Raw genomic sequence first — 20,545 nt, forward strand, 5'->3', positions numbered from 1 at the left:
TACATCTTTCTCCTCTATCAGCCAGTGGTTCTCAGTCTTGAATACCCATTAGAGTAACTGGATAGCTTCTAAAATTTCTGAAGACCAGATTGCATTCTAGGCCAATTAAATCAGAAATCCCTCCAAGTAGGACCCAGGCATTAGTAATATTTAAAGCTGATTCCAGTGTTCAGCGAAAATTGAGGATCACTGCCCTTGAGATTGGGGTACCATAGGGTTCTATCATAACCTGCTTCTCCACCTGTATTATCTCCGTAGGTCTGGGGTTTTCAGCTCTGACTCTACTTTAGAATCATCCTGGCAGCTTTTAGAAATTACCATTGCCTGGAAGTTCCCCCAAATGAACTGATTCCTAATTCCTGGGGTGATTCCAATGTGTAGCCAGAATTATGAACCACTTCAAAGAGGATTTCCTGTAATTCCATGGATTGAGGCGTGGTGCTTTCCTATAGGAATTTCTGTAGTGATGGAAATGTTCTAAATCTGTGCTGGATTTAAATGTTCTAAATCCAACATGGTAGCCACTAGCTTCATGTGGCTGTTGAGCACTTGAAATGTGGCTAAAGTGTCTGATGAACTGAATGTTTAATTTTATTCAATTTTAATTAACCTAAGTTTAAATTAAATAGCCTTGTAAGTGTGGCTAATGTCTACCATGTTGGATGGAACACTATATGCTGATGATTCTGAAATCTGAGCTCCAGGGTGACACATTAAGCTGTCTTGGTACCTCTTCTTGGGTATCGAATATAGTGTTTTTAACTTAATAAACACGTAAAAATGGAACTTTCTCATTGTCTTTTTCAAAATGTACTCCTCTCCTAGTCTTCCCAATCTTGGTAAAATTTTAACCACAGCCTTCCCAACTTTTAAAGTCCCAAACAAGGAAACCAGCTTTTTGGTTTTGTTTTGTTCTTTTTTAATTTAAATTTATGTATTTTAATTAGAGGCTAATTACTTTACAATATTGTATTGGTTTCGCCATACATCAACATGAATCCACCACAGGTATACACGTGTTCCCTTCTTTGCCTCATCTCTTTCAGCCAGTTTTCAGCAAGTCTTGTTTGTTTCCAAATATGTAATTTGGCTCTGTCTTTTCACCTCTAGCACCTGCCACCTGAGCTAAGCTGCCTTTATTGCTCACAAAGAGTAGTCAAAGCTAGAGTCATTGCATCCTTAATACATGCTTTCTAAGACTGTTGTATGTATTACCTCGTTAATCCTACAAGCAACCCTACAAAGTGGGTAAACTATTGTCCCCACTTTTCAGATGGGTAAACTGAGGAACAGAAAGCTTAAGTAGTGTGCTTTGGATCACACAGCTAGTCAGAGGCAGAAATGGGATTCAAAACCAGATTGTCTGACTCGAGGGTCTGTATTTTCACCTTCACTTTTCTTTTTCTCTAATTGGTTACAAGGCCCCATGTCAGTGGTCTTAATCCTGGCTACAACTTGGAATCACCTGAGGAACTTTCAAAAATACCAACTTCACGACCCCCCAGCCCATGTGTGTTACTCAGTCGTGTCCGACTCTTTGTGACTCCACGGACTGTAGCCTGCCAGGTTCCTCTCTCCATGGGATTCTCCAGGCTAGAATACTGGAGTGGGTTGCTTCTCCAGGAGGTCTTCCTGACCCAAGGATCAAACTTGGATCTCCTGTATTACAACAGATTCTTTACCATCTGAAGCACCAGGGAAGCCCCCACCCCCTAGGCCTGGGGGCATCAGAAATTTAAAAAAAAAAATAGGGAATTCTCCTAATTTAAACACATAACCCAGTGTTTAGAAACCACCCCCTGTCTGAGACATGCCCCTGTCCACATGTCCCACTGGTTTTAGCTCCCACCTCAGTCATACAGTTCTCTTCCCTTCTTCCTACCTTCAGAAGACGCCATACTCTTTCCAGCCACAGAAATTTTGGACTTCTCTTTCTTCTGCCTGAGACACACTTTTCTGTTATCCCCTAGGGCTGAGTAAGACTTCAGAGGTTCTAATCCCTGAAAATATTGAGGGCTCTAATCTGCCCTTGTAAATAAAAATAAAAACAGTATTAAACTTTAAAACATATGTAGGGGAGACAGAACTCTAATTCTGCCCGAGGTGCCTGTTGTTGTGTCTTTTAAAATATATTAGATTTAAAATTTTTCAAAATAAATGTTGTTGCCTCTACTTTGCCGGCACCTTAGATACGTGTTTAAAAAAAAAAAGGAACTCCATCCCACAGCTAACTGGGTTTAGGTGGCTGTGTTTGTCTCAGTCCATTCATTCACTGGGGCCCACCAGTGCAGGGCTGGCACAAGCTTTGAGGGGGGCATTGAGTCCTGCCTTGCAAAGTCCAGCCCTGTATCTCTCAGGCTTATCCCGAGGGTCACCTCCTCGGAGAGAATTCTCTTACCTATCCTTTCCAAAGTGATACTTCCAACACTCTGAGACTCCCATCTATCATATCACCCTGGTTTTTAAAAATTTTTAATACAAAGCACTAAAAGCTTCAATTGTCGAAGTTTACTTCTTTATCGTGTGTCTCCTCCGGAAGGGAAGGGTCTATCTTGTTTGCTGGTTTTTTTTTTTTTTTTGGCCTAGCCTAGTGCAATGCCCAGTATAAAATTCATGTTCAGTAATTATTTGTTTTTTTTTTAAATAACTGTACTTATTTATTATTTATTTTCGGCGTTTCTCTGGTTGTGACGCACAGCCTTCTCATTGTGGTGGCTTCTCTTGCTGCAGAGCCGGGGCTCTAAGGTGTGTGGGCTTCAGTAGTTGGGGCCCATGAGCTCAGTAGTGGCAACTCCCAGGCTCAGTAGTTGTGGCACACGGACTTAGTTGCTCTGAGGCACGAGGGATCTTCCCCAGCGAGGGATCGAACTCGTATTGCCTGCATTGGCAGGTGGATCCTTTCCCACTGAGCCACCAGAGAAGCCCCAGTAATTATTTCTGAAATGAAAGAATGAATGAATGCAGGCTGGTGTATGGGAAGTCGTAGTGAGTAGTTTCATCGCAAAGCTGATGGGTCATATTGGGTTCTTACCATGTAAATGGCGGTCTTCAGGGGGTGAGATGGGAGAAGTGAGTTCACAAAGAGAGGAGACTCCCGGCTGGTTAAAAGGAGGAAAGACCCTGGTACCAGCAACCCGGGGAAGACATAGAGCTAAGGAGAGAGGTGGCAGCGGGAACCGGCCGTAATGTTGGATGGATTCTGGAGACAGTGTAAGCTGAATGTTTCTTTTTAGGTTGTAATTTCCCTATGTCATCTTCATATTTTCAGTAAAACCTCTCAAACTCAGCAGCTGTGTCTTTTGTCTTTAGGAGAATGGAGAAAGGACCACACATTCTTGTTTGGGGCCAAAACAGGCTGGAGCGATCAGGGGCGGCATGAAGAAATTGTAAAAAGGAAGCTAAGCGTGCTTGAGAATAAGCAGCGACTAGAGAGAATTTGCATCATCTGTTAGCATCTCCCTAGAATTCTCAGAATTAGGGTTGTTTGCATAATAGAGGAAAGAGTGACTCGGATAGCGAAAGAAGATGAGATCCCTCTGGCTGCATGATTAATGAGTTGTTTGGCAATGATGTACTTAATGTCTGTGTCCCAAGAGACAGTAGTCGCCCTCTGGACAGGGATGCATCTGATTTATTTACTACGGGGTCCCTGGATGCCTGGCATTGGGTGGGTACTTAGTAAATGTTTATTTTGTGAATGAATGGCTCAATATGTCTTTGTGTTTCTTGGTCAAAAGTCAGAAGGGTTTGCTGAGACGTGAGGAGAAACTGGAAGAAAAGCTCAGAGTCTGAGGATGAGGACCAGGCAGAAGCTGTGGGCGGAGGGGGTGTCAGTGAGCAGGCTGCTGTGCCGGGACGATTCAGACCCAAGCTCAGGCCCTGAGGATAACTGGTGAGGGGGACCGGGTCCTGTTAGAGACCCAGGCAGAAAGGCCAGAAGAGCAGCTGTCAGGATACACAGAGGGATGTAAACGAGAGATGTCGCCCACAATGCTCGTGCCAGCCCTGGGACACTGCTGGTCCCCAGTGAATGAATGGACTTAGACAAACTCATACACCTAGACTCAGTTAGCTATGGGATGGAGTTCCTTTTTTTTTTTTTTTAAGTTGCCAGTGTTTTAAAAAAAGATATTTTAAAAGTGTGGACCATTTTTTAATTCTTCATTGAATTTGTTACAGTATTGCTTCTGTTTTATGTTTTAGGATTTTTTTTTTTAGCTTCAAGGCATATGGGATCTTAGCCCCCCAACCAGGGATCAAACCCGCACGCCCCTGCACTGGTGAAGTCTTAACGACTGGTCACCAGGGAAGCCCCTGGGGTGGGGTTTTTAATGGACCAGGCTTGACGCTCATTGGCCAAGGGTTGAGATAGGCCTGAAACCCCTGGCGGAAGGACAGGCAGGGGCCGACAGACCTCCTGCTACAGGTGTCCCTTGGCTCTGGAAGTGACCAAGAACCCTTGAATCGTGTTTAGTTCTTACTTCCCAAGACCTTCTCTCCCTTTGTGCCCTCCCCTCCCTTGGACCCATATTTACCCAGTTCGTTACCTCTCAGGCTTCTTAAAGCTTGGATGTCTTGAGGACCCGGACCCATGGCTCAACTCCAGAAATATTTCAATGCCAAATACTGAATCTACTTCCAATTTGACTCCTGGCCATTCTGTCCCCAGCCATGGTGGACGGGGCAGGAAGCACAGCTGTGGAAGTCTGCTGATCAGTGGATCGACTCCTCGTGAATTTTCTCAGGTCCTAATTCTTAAGGGGATAAAAATGGTGTTTCTTTTTCTGGATGATTTTCTATCTATGTTGTCTTGAGAGGGAGTTATAGGATGATATTCACGACATCATATTCATCAAACACGCTTTGGCAGGTTTTTCCTTGCATCAAGGATTCACACTAGCACATCATGCTGAGTTGCCTCAGTCATGTCCGACTCTTTGTGAGCCTATGGACTGTAGCCCGCCAGGCTCCTCTGTCCGTGAGATTCTCTAGGCAAGAAGACTGGAATGGGTTGCCATGCCCTCCTCCAGGGGATCTTCCCAACCCAGGGATCAAACCTCTTATGTCTCCTGCATTTCTTTACCTAGTGCCACCTGGGAAGCCCCACTAAGACATCAGGATACATTTGTTGAGCCTTTAACTATGTGTAGACAATGGGTGCGCGTAACTCAGCAGATAAAAAGAGTGGCCAAGGTTTGCCCTTCTCCTTAAGGAGTTTGCAACCCAGATTTGGGAGCAAATCACAAAGTAACTAAATCTTGAATAGCCCTAAGTATGTAAATATGAGAAAGAAGGGATTTACAAGACAGATTAGAACTGGTTGTTAATTGAATTGTATCTGTAAAGTCTACTACTGGAGTTTGGGAAGAATTTACAGAAAATAGCAGAGAAGCCATCACCTATCCAGAATCTAATCTGAATCTTGGATTTAGAATTTGGCCAAGTACACAAGAGGTGGGAAGGGCAATATAGACAGTCAGAGCCAGATGAAAAGAGCCTAAGAGTGGTCAAGGGAATGAAATGGCTGGATCAGAGCACTTGTGTAAAGCAAGGCTGTGTGAATTAGGGCCAAAAATGCAGCTTTTTTTCCAGCAGGACTCTGGGAGCCTGACTGTGGACTCTGTCTGGACTTTAACCTGGAGATGGTGGAGCGTGTATAGGTCAAAGTGCTTACCAAATCCAACTTCGCAAATGGAGCGCTAAGCCAAAACTCACAAAACAAAATGCAGTAGGAAAAAGTGCAAAGGCCTGTATGTGCTTCTGTATGTGTGCACCTGTGTATGTGTTTGTGTGTACATGCATGTCAAGAATAGCACAAATTCAAGACGACACCGAACGTGGATGGTTTTAATGATATTCGACTTGAAAAAGATGGAGGCGTTGATGCATCTATAAACTCATTATGAATCCTTGATGTTTGGCTGGGAAAAGCCTCCTGCACATCAGGACGCAGCAGTAGAAGCAGAGTCATAGTCTTTTCTTCCCCCAACTCCTCAAAGAGGACCATTTTGCTGAAGTGAGCCCATATCCAAATAGCTTCCCGAGCCCTTTCCTGTGGGAGAGTTTTATTCTCACATGCTATTTCCTCCTGGGTTTTTCTTGGATGTAGGGCCAACTTTGCTTTCTCAGATCACTGTGCATTTTCATGCAGAGATGGCTGAACCACTTGAGATGATGTCTTCAGAAGCTGTCAGGGAGAAAAAGTATCAGTGTGCAACCAGGTGACTGAGCATTTTTCTGTAACTGAAGGGTGTCCTGGGAAGTGAAACTCAGGGCTAAAGCGAGGAGAGTCCTGATGGACTAGGATGGTTGGTTAACAGCATATCAGAATCTTCTTGAAGATTTGCCCTCATCCCCAATGGGTTTTCCCTTAGAGTCTGGAGTGATGTTAATGTCTCAAAGATATTTACCCTCTGGGTACCACTTGTAGAGATGTCACTGCCTGTGCTGAAGGTTTTTCTATGAGGCCATCTTGTGATGCTTTGTTGCTGTTCAGCTGCTCAGTCGTGTCCGACTCTGCGACCCCATGGACCGCAGCACGCCAGGCCTCCCTGACCATCACCATCTCCCAGAGCTTGCTCAAACTCATGTCCATTGAGTCGGTGATGCCATCCAACCATCTCATCCTCTGTCGTCCCCTTCTCCTCCTGCCTTCAATCTTTCCCAGCATCAGGGTCTTTTCCAATGAGTCAGCTCTTCGCATCAGGTGGACAAAGTATTGGAGCTTCAGCTTCAGCATCAGTCCTTCCAATGAATATTCAGGACTGATTTCCTTTAGGATGGATGGTTGGATCTCCTTGCTATCCAAGGGACTCTCAAGAGTCTTCTCCAACACCACAGTTCAAGAGCATAAATTCTCCAGCACTCAGCCTTCTTCATGGTCCAACTCTCACATTCATACGTGACTGGTTTTGCAAATCTAAAACATTCACTATGGCCATTTTCCCTACCAGTTTCCTTGAGGAGTCACAGTCTATAAATTATTCTGTCACGAAAATTCTATTTTTTTTTTTTATGAAAAGCAAATTCTGTCAGTTTGGGGAGGCCAAACATTGAGTGGGAAGAGCAGGGATTTGGGGAACTTAAGGATCTGCTGTTGGATTCTGGTTTCACCACATACTGGTTGTGGTGGACAATACTATGTGGTCACTAAGTCCTATTTCCTTTTCCTCCTGTGGACATGTAGAAAGATCTCTTTGGAGCCCTGTGAGTAGTTCTGCCCAGTAGGTCCTAAGCACATGACTGTGAAGCCTGGGGTAACTGGAGAGAGTTCCTCAGTGCCATGTAACCTTGTCGCCGAGGCTGTTAGGACCACGGTCCTGGCTGCTGCAGATACGAGATGGCAGCTGTCCCTGGGGAACTGTGTGGAGCAGAGGCCCCCTCCTCTCGCCGTCGTCTTGCATTGCACTCAGCGCAAGCAGCAAATAAACGTTTGTCGGTTGTGTTAAGCTGCTGAGATTTTGCAGTTAGTTTATTACTGCAGTGACCTCATGGACTGTAGCCTGCCAGGCTCCTCTGTCCATGGGATTCTCCAGGCAAGAATACTGGAGTGGGTAGCCATTCCCTTCTTCCAGGGATCTTCCTGACCCAGGGATCGAACCTGGGTCTCCTGTATTACAGGCAGATTCTTCACTGTCTGGGCCACCAGGGAAGCCCATATTGGCTAAAACACTAGTTCTGTGTCTTCATCACTTCAGGCTGCTGTAACAAAATACCACAGATAGGTGGCTTAAGCAACATGGTATTTATTTTCACAGCTCTGGAGGCTAGAAGTCCAAGATCAAGGTGCCAGCAGAGTGGGTTCCTGGTGAGAACTGGCTTCCTAGCTTGCAGAGGACTGCCTTCTGGCTGTGTTCTCACTTGATGGAGACAGACCCTGGTGTCTCTTCCTCTTCTTCTAAGGGCACTAATCCTGCTATGAGGATTCCACCTTCATGACCTGATGTAAACCTAATTATTTCCCAACATCCCCGCCTCCTGATACCATCACATTGGAGTTAGAGTTTTAACATATGAATTTCTGGGGATACATATTTAGTCAACTGCATTTGGAAACCTTGAACAAGCTACCAAATAATGCTGAAGCTATAAAAAAGGGAATAATAATAAATCCTTCAAACAGCCACCCTAAAAGTCTGCTGTGATGCTTGAATGAGCTATTGTAGATGTGATGTTGAGTGATGCCTTACTTTCTCACACATTTACTAAGGAACTGCGTTAAGTGCTTTCTTGAAATAGATCTAACAACCTCAAGAAGCAACACTTCCTAAGAAGGGGAAACCACGTGTTATGAAATATACAAAGATGTAGAAAACTTGTAGATCACTGGGGCAGTCTGTGGGTTTAGTGGACAAGGTTCAGGGCAAAGGAGGGAGCAAAGAGAGGAAAGATGAATCACTTGTAGGTGGACAAAATCTCTCTCCTTCTGAAACATTTTACTTTTTATTTTTTACTGATTGTGCTAGTAAAATAGCCTTATTGTGGAAGATGAGAGCATCAGAGGAACTGTAAAGAGATGAAAAATGTTAACATTTTGGATATTCTCTCCCTGTCCTCTGGGTATTTTTCCTTTTTCTTTTTTAAAATTGAATTATAGTTGATTTACAATATTGTGTCACACACACACACACATATATATGTACACACAGATTCTTTTTTTGACTCTTTTCCATGATAGTTTATCACAACATACTGAATCTAGTCCCCTTCACTGTATAGTAAATGCTTGTTATTTTTCTGTTTTATATATAGGAGTGTGCACCTGTTAATCCCATATTCTCAAATGATCCCTTTCCCCTCCTTCCCCTGTGGTAACTGTAAATTTGTTTTCTATGTCTGGATCTGTTTCCGTTTTGTAAACAAGTTCCTCTGTACTATTTTTTAGATTCCACGTATGAGTTTATCATGTAATATTTTTCTTTCTCTGTCTGACTGACCTTATTTGGTATGATAATCTCTAAGTGCATTCATGCTGCTGCAAGAATTTCATTCCTTTTTTATAGCTGAGTAATATCCCATTGTACATATGGACTTCTCGGGCTGCTCAATGGTAAAGAAACTGCCGGTCAGTGCAGGAGCCACAGGGACCACAGATTCGATCCCTGGGTCTAGAAGATCCTCTGGAGAAGGAAGTGGCAACCCATTCCAGTATTCTTGCTGGGAAATCCCATGGATAGAAGAGCCTGGTGGGCTGCAGTCCCTGAGGTCACAAAAGCGTCGGACACGGCTTAGCCTAAGCAACAGCAGCAGAAAGCAGAGGCTCCAGAGGGAAAAAGTGCCTTTTCTCTGTCACCCTCAGACTTGCTGGGCAATTGCTCCGAGGTAAGGAACAAGCTGCGGTCCAGACCAGCTTTGACTCCTCTCTTTATCAGGTGTTGGACTCTGGTTTTATTAACTCTTGGAGGCCATAAAACAATGTCGGTTATGCTCCAGCTTGCTCTTCTGCCCTCTGTTTGTAAACACCCCACCCCGTGTCTTTCCCTGTCTAGGAAGGCCAGAAGTGTCACCTTGCTCTCAAGGAACTTAGCTCATCTGGCCCCCTGAGTGCCTCTCTTCCCTTCGGGTCCAGATCATTGCTCTTCGAGAATTTTACTTCGCCCCAAGGAACAGAGTGGAATGGGGGACCCGAGGCCTCCCAGTTGGCCCACTGTCTGGTAAGAGAGCTGTCAGACATCTGGATGGAATGGGGTTTGCTTTTGTTACAAGCAGCTGTGAAGACTGCTGCTCATACCCCAACGCCTGTGTGTGTGACGCACACGTGGGGACAGACTTTGATAGAGCACACGGCCAGCCAGGTACTTTGCTGGGAGTCCTGTATGCAGCGTTCCCTTTGATCTTTACAAGGATCCGTGAGGTGGACTGTTATTTGTCCCATTGGATGCAAGTAGCCTTGGCTGTGCAGAGTCACACAGCTGGTGAGTGAAGAACCAAGACTTTCCAACTTTTCTTTCACTTCCAACTCTAGGCTTTTAAGTGCTATCCTAAGCCACCAGCCCTGAAAGCAGGGCATCCTAAAGCTGGAGGGGGCTTCGAGCATGCTAAGTCGCTTTACTCATGTCCGACTCTTTGCAACCCTATAGTCTGTAGCCTGCTAGGCTCCTCTGTCCATGGGATTCTCCAGGCAAGAATACTGGAGTGGATTGCCATGCCTTCCTTTAGGGGATCTTCCCGATCTAGGGATCGAACCAGTGTCTCCTGAGGCTCCTGCGTTCGCAGGCAGATCCTTTACTGCTGAACCACTGGGGAAGCCTGGAGGGGGCTTCGAGGGAGCTTTAAAAACATTGTCAATGTCCCTGCCCCTCTGCCCACCCATTAAATCTCTGGCTGGGGCCTGACCTAAGTATATGATTTTGTAAGTTCTGCAAGTAATTCTGAGGGCAGCCTGGATTGAGAACCGGTAAAATCCAACATGTCTATTTACAAAGGATGAAACTGAGGCCCAGAGCAGGGTTCTCCCAAGTCTGTGCTTTTGTTGAGAAGCAGAAGTGGCATTAGGTCCGGGAGCTGTTCAAGTCCATCCAGAGACCCTATGTGGCCACAAGCACTGAAGGGAAGTGCTGACTCCACACCTTCAGGTGCGGTTGATTCCAGACAAGAAGCCAGACACACCTGTGCCCACTCCCCCTCCAACTGCAAGAGGCTCATTTGTCCGTACTCAACCCTCAGACGCCAGTCTGAACAGTAGGAACCTGAGTTTCTCTTCCTGGTGGCCCTTTTAGGGATGACGTTTGGAATTTTAAAGTCCCCTCTGCTAGCGCAGGGAGCCGATTTCCCGAGGCTGGTTTCCCCTGCCCTCTGACTCTGGTCCCTCTTGGCCATGCCCAGTGGGTCCCGACCTCACCTGTGGCTGCATTTCCCGCATCAGGTATAGCCTCTCTCCTCTCAGCCACGTGGCCAGCTCCACATGGCAAATTTGTGGCCAAAGTGCACAGAGGTTGGACTTAGGTTCTGAGAACCTAGTTCGAGGAGGGCAATGACTGGACCGTAGAGGGAGGGGCGGTGGGGGGTGGAGAGGGGCCGTGGTTTGAGCCAACCCGTCTGAGGAGGCGTGGGTGCTGAGTCACTCAGTCATGTCTGACTCTTTGTGACCCCATGGACTGTACCCCCCAGGCTCCTCAGTCCACAGGATTCTCCAAGCAAGAATATTGGAGTGGGTTGCCATGCCTTCCTCCTGGAGATCTCCCTGACCCAGGGATGGAACCCCCATCTCCTATGTCTTCTGCATTGTCAGGTGGGTTCTTTACCACTAGCACCACCTGGGAAAAGCTCGGGAATTTGGGAGGTCAGCAAAAGTGGCACAGATGCCGAGATATTCCTCCTTCTCGGGGGAGCCGGGAGCCAGCCTTCGACCTCACCACACTGCCGGCTGCACTGGGCTATACCCCTCAGGAGGGGGGGACATTTGGCAATGCACCCTAGGGCCTGGGAGATAGGACCTGGAAGAAACTGGGGCCCTGGGCTCAGAGGAGGGGATTCCCCTTCCTCTGGTGACAGGGGAGTTGTGTCATCCAGTCCTCACATTCTATCTTGTTTGTTTAATCTTGTCAGCAATCCGTGCTAACCTTCTCTGTCCTCCCACCCCTTGTGGGGCCCTCCTGTCCTCACTCAGAGCAGCTTCCTGTTGGAATGATGGGGAGATCCTGCCCATATATGCCAGAGGCTCTGAGATGGGGCAGCTGGAGCCCAGTAACTTCTCCACCTGTGCCCACACAGAAGACACTGTCTGCATGGGAAAACAAACAGAAAGTCACCTCGTGGGGGGTGTTCTGGGTGTTTCTGTAGCATCGGTGTTTTCCCAGGAGTCTCTGGTCCATGTTAGTGCTCCAAAAGCACAATTTTCAGATATCAGGTCCTGATTAGGTTTGGGAAACATCAAGTTCAGAGGCTGGTGGACTCTGGTCAAGGCTTACCAAGTGTGGAGGCAGGGAGTTTGGGCCACTTTAAACTCTAAGTAGTGGTTAAGAAGTTGAAGCTCCGATACTTTGTCCACCTGATGCAAAAAGCCAACTCATTGGAAAAGACCCTGATGCTGGGAAAGATTGAGGAGGAGAAGGGGGTGACAGAGGATGAGATGGTTGGATGGCATCACCAACTCGATGGACATGAGTTTGAGCAAACTCTAGGAGATGGTGAAGGACAGGGAAGCCTGGCGTGCTGCAGTCCATGGGGTCTCAAAGAGTCGTCCATGACTGAGCGCCTGAGTAACGGTGGTGAAGAACCTGAGTGCTGAGCAACTGGTCTGGTTTCCAATGACCACTTACTAGGGGACCAAGTTCTTGAAGATGTACCTCACTGTCCTCATCTTCAAAGAAAGGATGATAAGTATCCACTTCATGGGGACACGGTGAGTATGAAATATGGGGATACATTTACGAGCTTAGAACAGGGCCCAGCGCGCAGCGAGCTCGCCAGAGGATGTCAGCTGTGGTTAACTTCGGCCGACTGCCGGGTCTCTCCCAGACCGCAGGCCTGGGCTGATCGAAGTGCTGCAGGTCTGATGGCCGTTCAGGCTGGGAAGGGGAGGGAGGAGGAAGACGGACTCTGTGGAAGAGAGTCACCCTGCGATGGCAGCCCAGGGCCCTGTTCTGCCTTCTCCGGGTCCCCGCCCGAGGCTGGGCTCCAGCCTGAGTTCAGAAAGCCTGGGTCGGGCCCTGTTCTAAGCTTGTAGATGTATCCCCACATTTCATACTCACCGTGTCCCCATGAAGTGAACACTTATCCTTTCTTTGAAGATGAGGACAGTGAGGTACATCTTCAAGAACTTGGTCCCCTAATAAGTGGTCATTGGAACCCAGACTTTCTGAAACCCTGAGTTCAGGAGGAAGACAGACTCTGTGGAAGAGAGTCACCCCACGATGGCAGCCCAGGGCCCCGTTCTGCCTTCTCCGGGTCCCCGCCCGAGGCTGGGCTCCAGCCTGAGTTCAGAAAGCCCTACCTCTTCTCTCTGCGTGAGGAGTGACCGACTGTCTGGGCGGCTGAGCAGCTGTGGCCGGAGTGTAGACACGCCAGCTTTAGTCACATGGCGGATCCACAGGGCCCTTCCTGGAGCTCACCCAGCCCCACAGACGAGGACTCAGCCATGACTCACTGGGTCCAGGTGGTGCCCGAGCCGTGAGTCACCCGGTGTCCCTTCCTCTTACACCTGGGATTTGGCATTCACGGCCTGGACCAGGTTCTCTTACCTTCTCAACCTCTTCTCTTCTCTTCTCCCTCCTTCCCTCCATTCTTTGCTTCGTAGGCCTTTCTCTCTCACTCATCAGACCCTGGCTGATCGCCCTGGCAACATGGACGGCTTGAGCCTGTCAGATGGGTGATGGAGATGGCAGCTTCTCAGGCCACCCCTGAGATGTCGTGAGGGATGGTGGACAAGCAGGCAGAGGGGTAGACTTGCCTGCCCTGACACGGTGTCGTTTCTGTAACCTGGGGGCGTGTGTGCGTTAGTCTCTCAGTCACATCTGACTCTCTGCGACCCCATGGACTGCAGCCCTCCAGGCTCCTCCGTCCATGGGATTTTCCAGGCAAGAATACTGGAGTGGGTTGCCATTTCCTTCGTCAGGGGATCTTCCCGACCCAGGGGACAAACCCGTGTCTCCTGCACTGCAGGTGGATAATTCTTTACCGCCTGAGTCACCAGATTAATTCTGTCAGCTGCCTCTGCCTTTGGAAGGGGGAGCTAACAGAATTGCTGGATGGACAGACGTGAGTACGAGAGGAACAGGGGGTCAAGGAGAACCCCTTTCCTGAGCATTGGTTCTAATAAGCCAAGGCTCTGGGGAGCTGAGGGTGGGGGCTCTGGGGCAGGATGGTGGGTGGCAGGAGAGGAAGGAGACGTGGAGGGGAGGCTGTCGGAGCAGTGCCCAGCTTGCTTTTAGTCCCTGCCAGGTCCTGCCCTTGCTTCTGCCTCTGTATTAGACTTCTTGTCTCTGAACAAACTGAGTTCTGAAGTTTACGGAGTTCTGAAGTTTATGGCCGGTGCCTGGGGCCCTGCTGTCCTGGGGGCTGGGGGGTGGGGGCTAGATCCCCACTGGGAAGTGCTCAGCATCCCCGAGGGGTGAGGCTGGCTGGCTGGGCCCTCCTTGGGGTTTGCCAAAGCAACATCCTGGACTGGGCTGGGAACGCGGAATGGGGTGCAGGGGCCCACACAAAGCAATTGGCTTTCCCCTTTGTGAAGCCAAACCACGCTGGGACCTGCCCTGGCCTGCACCTATTTACCTGGGCTCCTGGCCTCTTAAGGGGAGAGGAGGAGGGGCGTTTAAAGGGCTCAGCCTCCTGCTGCCTGCCCGCCCCGCCTGTCTGGGGATCTGGGATGGCAGCAGCTGCTCCTTCTGCTGAGTTAACTATTCCTGAGCTCTTCGTCACATCGTCTTCCTGGCGGTGGGTACAGGACAGAGCTCCATGAGCAGCCAGGCTTCCTGGAAGCCCTGCATTCAGGGAGTTGGCAGGGTGGAGAGAGAGACCAGGCAGGTGGGCTTAAAGCCCCGGGGGTGTGAGCAGTGACCTTTCCCTGCAGGGGGCTGTAGGGCTGTGTGTGTGTTCTTGCTGCAGAGGCAGGGCCCAGGAAGGCCAGCTGCTTGTACTGATCCTGGCTTGTTAAGCCAGATTTTATTGGAATGTTTACACGGGTCAAGACGCTAACATGTACGGCAATGTCCGTTTTTTCATCTAAACGGCTTATTGTCCATTTGCTACTTAGGGTATTTCTCCTGCCTATCTAAATCTCTTGGGCTATATGAAAATCTGAGGGTTAGAAATGCCCAGTTTACCATTTAATCCACAAAATCCTCCATTTTGCCCTGAAGGATTCTCAAACCAGTTTCTTGGACACAACCCTCCAGTTCCTGCTTAGGAGACACTGACAGGCTGGACTAGCTCAATTAGAGTCTCTTTTAATAGAAACTTGGAGGTGACCGTGTCCAAACAATGCCCAGGTAGGCTGTGCCCGGCCAAGATCTGGACTGGGTGTCCTTCCAGATCTCTCTAAAAACCCTCGGACCCTCGCCTGGTGGAGGGGAGGCATGTCCTCCGAGACCAGCCCCTGTCTCTGGTCCTGTGACTGTCATTACAGCCACTCGCAGCCCAAAGCCCCGAACCAGGAGCCGCCCAGCGTCCCACAAAGGCAGCTGTGTTCTCAGGCCTGGCGGGGGCCCAGGGGAAGTCGGTCCAGCTGTGCCTCAGCCCTCCCTTCCCACCCCTTGTGGTCAGATCTGTTTTCTGGCCCTCCGGGCAGGCATTCTTGCCCAGTGGGAAGGGCTGGGAGAGCAGCCTTTCCCTGAGCTGGGAGCCGTGACTCACAGGTAGTTACCTGTCCTTGGGCTCCCTGCCAAGGCTGCGAGGGAGCCAGAGGGGAAACATTTAGAGTTCATGCCTGTTGAGTCCTCCTAAGCTTTTCTTGGGTGGGTTGGGCTCTGACCCCTTCCTGACGAACCAGAGCCTTTTAATCCCCCCTGCCCCACAAGAAGCAGGGGTTTTCCACTTTTTTGCTTTCCCTTGGGAGGGGTCTGGTGCTTTCCAGGGTCCTCGATGTTTGTGTCTTCTTCCCTTCCAGCTCACTGACAGGTCTGGGGCTGTAATACCCAATATGCAAGCCCTGATCCTTCTGTTCTCTGCATGGTCTTCTGTCCAGGGTGGCCCAGGACCCCGGGAGAGGCTGACCTCTACGAGCCTTGGGAAAGCACCCAGCGCAGCGGCTGTCACAATGTGAGTGGCCATCACCCCCTCACCCCACCGGTCCCCAGGAATCCTGGTCTCCAGTCATCACTCACATTTCCCTGGTGCAACCCCCACCCCCCCACAGCAAGTAGGTGGGCACTGCCGATCTTGCCATGAGGCCTCCGGACAGCCTCCACCTGCCCAGTCCTGTCTGGGGTGGCGGGTGGGGGTGCTGTGACGGCAGACGGGTGTGCCAGCGGCCAGATTCCTGAGTCCCGCCCTGCAGCCGGCGACGCCCAGCCGGGGAGTCTCCAGAGGTGAGGCCGTTGTTTAAAAACTGGGAGCCAGGAGAGGAGACCCCCACATTCAAGGGGAGCGTCTCGGAGAGGTGATCTGGAGAAAGAACAGCAGCAGCACGGAGCAAGGTCTGTTACCTGTCTCATCTGCCCCGTGGGGGCGGGGTGGGCCCAGGCTTGTGTGCCTGGGTGTCTGGGGCCTGGCTGCAGGTCCAGATTCCTTCCTCTTCCTGGGAGCTTCAGCTGAGCCCACTGGGATCCAAAGGCTGGGTGTCGAGTCTGCCACTGTTCGGATTGCTTTCTCCCATCTGATAAGCGTCTCGGTGACTTAGAAGACAGCAGGTTCAGAGCTGGGGCTGGACACAAAGAAGGAAGGAGAGGGTGGGCTGGCCTCTTCTAAGAACTTCTCACAGTGCCTAGTTCCAGGCAGGGAGGGGGCGAGGTTGCAGCCCCTGGAGGAAGCCAGATGATGGGTCTTCCTCTTGGGCCACAGTTAGCTGTGTGAGCTCAGGCCACCTGTCTCTTCCCTGGGCCCCTGACTGCTCTGATAGGGGATTGGAGGGAGTTTGAAGCCTCAGGATGTTTGATTTAAAGATGTCAGGGGGTCGCCAGTCCCCACCTGCCCCGTCCTGCCAAATCCCCCATTCCTCCATCCAGGCCGAAAGAATGTGTGGCTGTTGTTGGAGCAGAGTGGGCATCTGATCCGAGGCAGAGGTGGGCGCCCCATGAGCAGGGCGGGGCTTGCCTCAGCAGGGCAGCACCCTGCCTCTAGGACCCTTCGAGTATCACCCCCACCCCAGCCTCCTTCAGAATCCCTGCTCTGTGACCTCCCAAACCCCAGCCCTCCTGTACAGCCCCAGTGCATCAATGGAGACATTTTGAGTTGCTCCCAGTTCACATGAATTCCTCACTCACTTTTTAAACACTTCCAGGCCTCCCTCTCTTTCCCCGTTGTATTCCACAACCTGCTCAGCCTAGAGAAGCGGGCACCACAGTCTCACCCTCAGGGTGGCCGTGGCTGATACTGGAGACCATGCCAACAGCAGGAGAGGGCTCCCCTCCAGGCCACCAGCCTCTTTGAGCCACTCGCTGTTGGGCCTGTAGGTGGGCCAGGGCCTGAGAAAGGCCAATCCTCTTTCCTAGGGTGACATTGAGGCCACAGACTTCTCCTGCAAAGGGCCTAGTCCTTTCTGGCTCCCCAACTTGCTCTGTTGACCATGGGGGGCAGGGCAGGGTTGATCCCTCCCATCTGTTTCAGAGCGGGGAGCTGGAGTCCAGGAGGATGTAGTGACATTCTCCCAGGACAGCCTGGAAGTCACGTGCCAGCTGGGACAGGGGGCCAGGTCTCTAGCGTCTTCCAGGTTTTGGCTATAGATGCGCCTGCTGTTCAGAAGTGTCCTAGACCAAGGCCCTGAGTAAAGGCTTCTGAGAAAACTCGAGCCAGAAACAGCAAAGGGCTAGTGCAACCTAGGGGTCTGTGTGGCTTCACACAGGCTGCTTTGCTCTGCCCCAGGTGAGGTCCTGAGTGGAGGTCGCCTCGTCAACTGAAGATGAGGCCGCTCCTTCTCCTGTATTTTGGTGAGTATCCCTTCCCGTCCTTCTGGGGCCTGTCACACAGCAGAGAGGGGACCAGCCGTGGGTGGGAGGACAGTCTACCAAAGTGTGAACATCACCCATCACCCGGGGTCCTGGGGTTTGGAACACTTATCTACTGGGATGCCCATGAGGTTTCTCTGTCCTGGGGCCTCTGAAGAAGATGAGACTCTTGAAAGGCTCCCAAATGTCTTCTTCCTCCTACCTGAGGGTGGTTCATGGCAGCCCCAGTGCTCTGCTGCTGAATTTATTTTCCATCTTCTCACTCTCTAACTGGTCCCAGAGCCATCATGGCTTGAGTTCTCAATATTCAGGGAGCTGCAGCTGTGAAGTGAAAGTTGCTCAGTTGTGTCCGACTCTTTGTATCTCCATGAACTATACAGTCCATGGAATTCTCCAGGCCAGAATACTGGAGTGGATAGCCTTTCCCTTCTCCAGGGGATCTTCCCAACCCAGAGACTCGAACCCAGGTCTCTTGCATCGCAGGCAGATTCTTTACCAGCTGAGCCACCAGGGAAGCCCAGGAATACTGGAGTGGGTAGCCTATCCCTTCTCCAGGGGATCTTTCAGACCCAGGAATAGAACTGGGGTCTCCTGCGTTGCAGGCGGATTCTTTACCAGCTGGTTATTTGCAAAGTGTGACAGCGTGAGTTTTAGAGATAAAGGAGCAGACAGAATGAAAGTCTCTCCCTGTGTCCCCCAGACGGCCAGCAGCCAGCGCTGCTCCATTAACAGGCGAGGAGAGCTGTGGCCAAGCGTGTGTCTGTAGCTCAATTCTAAAAGCCACATATGGATGCCACATTTCAGGATCAACTTCTACTTTTTTAAAGCTGAGAGTTACAGACTATAAAATCAGCTTTTTTAAAAAACCAAACAGCACCAGGATTGCAACCGTTCCCACCACCAGCGGGTCAGAGCATGAAGGCAAGGAAGAGGGTCTAGCCCTGCCAATGGATGACTGCTTCCTTGGGGGGCACTGGGGTGGCCGGCTAGACTGCCCTCTCTTTAGGCTGTGCCCAAGCACCCCCTAAGCCCCTTGTGATTTCAGGCTTGCCCAGCCTCCTGTGTGCCCAGCAAGCATGCTCCCGTGGGGCCTGCTATCCACCCGTCGGGGACCTGCTCATAGGGAGGACCCGGTTTCTCCGAGCTTCATCCACCTGTGGCCTGACCAAGCCTGAGACCTACTGTGCCCAATATGGCGAGGTAGGTTCTTCCTCCACGGCCTCCAGGGGCTGGAAGAGGGCGAGCTGGGGGTATGCAAGGAGCCCGCCATCTGTTCACTGAACACTTAGAGTGGACTAGGTGTGGGCCCAGCCCCATGCGCTGTGGGGAATGTAAGCAAAGCATAAGGCAGGATCTCTGCCTCTCAGGAATTTCCACCTTCAATGGGCAAGAGAAAAACATACTCAAAATGACTTATAACTGAACAGCTCCTTTTCCTCTTTTGCTTAATAAAGCTGGAGTTTTTCTCAGCCCTTGGGCCTGGGCAGGATAGTCGCTCAAATCTGGGGCATAAGCAGTAGATCAAGACCAGTCCTTTAGGTGTGTGGAGGGTGAGGTGCCAGCTTTGACGGACGGAGTCAAGGCTGGTGGCACACAGATGCTGGGATGTGTGCATGGCTTGTCTTCTTGCCAGAGCGGGAATGGAGCTGTGCCCTGGCCACTCTCTGCTGCCTTCTCTTCTGCCCATGTTGGGCTAAGGGTGGGGCTGGAGCTACCGGAAGACTGTGTGATTGTAGGCTGGAGGCTGTCCTTCTGGGTTTTCTAATTGTCATGTGTGAAGAGCCAACCTGTTTACCTCCCGTCTCTGCATGTTTGGTCTGCATGTTTCACCACCCTGGGTGAAGCGGGAGGCTTTATTTATTTATTTATTTTGCAGAATTTCCTTTTAATTAAAATTTTTTTTGTGTGTGTGGGATGGATTGGGAGATTGAGATTGAGATAGATACACAACTGTGTATAAAGCAGGTAACTGATGAGAACTGACTGTGCAGCACAGGGAGCTCTACTCAGTGTTCTGTGATGACCTAAATGGGAAGGAAATCCAAAAGAGAGGGGATACATGTGCGTGTTAATATCGCTGACTCACTTAGCTGTATAGCAGAAACGAACACAACACTGTCAAGAAAGCATCCTCCAGTGAAAATTAATAAACATATTTTTGGAAGGATAGTTGCTTAATAATGTTGTGTTAGTTTCGGGTTAGAGCAAAGTGATTCAGTTATCGTCTTTTTTTTAGTTTCTTTTCCATTATAGGCTATTTTAAGACATTGAGCATAGTTCCCTGTGGTATACAGTAAGTCCCTACAGTAAGTTGGTTATCTGTTTTATACCCATCAGTGTGTATCTGTTAATCCCAAGCTCCTAAATTATCCTTCCCCCTGGGAAAATATTCAAATTGCCATTAAAGGACACAGATCGGTGAGGTAAAGCAAAGGGACTTGGGGTTAGCAAGAAGGCTCAGCGGGTGAGCTGATAAGGAGCCCAGCTGAGCAAATCCAGGCATTGGAACGCTTGGCTTATTTAAGCAACTGATTTGTTTTTCAAAGAGCCACTGTGATTTTCCTGCTTTCCTTCTGGGCCTTTCTGGTAGGAACTTTGCTTTTCTTTTCCCTTCAGTAAGTTTGAGGTCTTTCATTGCTCCTTGTGTTGCCCGAGGTGGAAATCACCCAGTGTTTGCTTGTTTCCCAGCTGCCTGTCTCATTTGGCCTTTTTTTTTTTTTTTGGCCCTCAATACACAGATTTGGACAAAGGAAAGAGGGCGGAAGTCGTTTTCCCTCGAGTCCCTGCATCTTTGGCATTAAAAAGACAGAGCAAGAAAGGGAGTGAGCGGCTGATGGCCCAAAGGCAGCTTGGGGTGTCTGCGGTTCCCTCTCTCTCAGCGCTCCTTGTCCTCAGGGCCATGCCTGGCGTCTGACCCCACCTCTGGCCTCACTGCTCCCTTAGCCTCCTGTGTCCTCTTGGCCGCTTGTGATCATAGATGGCACTGGGTCCTGGCTTTGGAGGTG

The 20,545-nt window shown here is 49.8% G+C and overlaps 1 protein-coding gene across 4 annotated transcripts in view; it reads left to right on the forward strand.

The window, feature by feature from the left end:
• Positions 1 to 20,545, forward strand: part of LAMB3 (laminin subunit beta 3) — a 65,210-nt gene that overhangs the window by 5,836 nt on the left and 38,829 nt on the right. The window contains exons 2-7 of one of the 4 annotated variants that reach the window (XM_005217367.5): positions 9,003 to 9,321; positions 9,489 to 9,653; positions 11,110 to 11,230; positions 15,623 to 15,696; positions 17,458 to 17,522; positions 18,586 to 18,740. In XM_005217367.5, coding sequence (XP_005217424.2) covers positions 17,495 to 17,522; positions 18,586 to 18,740 — 183 coding nt within the window. In that variant the 5' untranslated portion in view covers positions 9,003 to 9,321; positions 9,489 to 9,653; positions 11,110 to 11,230; positions 15,623 to 15,696; positions 17,458 to 17,494. 4 annotated transcript variants of the gene reach the window in all.

Source organism: Bos taurus, chromosome 16 (assembly GCF_002263795.3).
Source record: "Bos taurus isolate L1 Dominette 01449 registration number 42190680 breed Hereford chromosome 16, ARS-UCD2.0, whole genome shotgun sequence".
NCBI lineage: Eukaryota > Metazoa > Chordata > Mammalia > Artiodactyla > Bovidae > Bos > Bos taurus.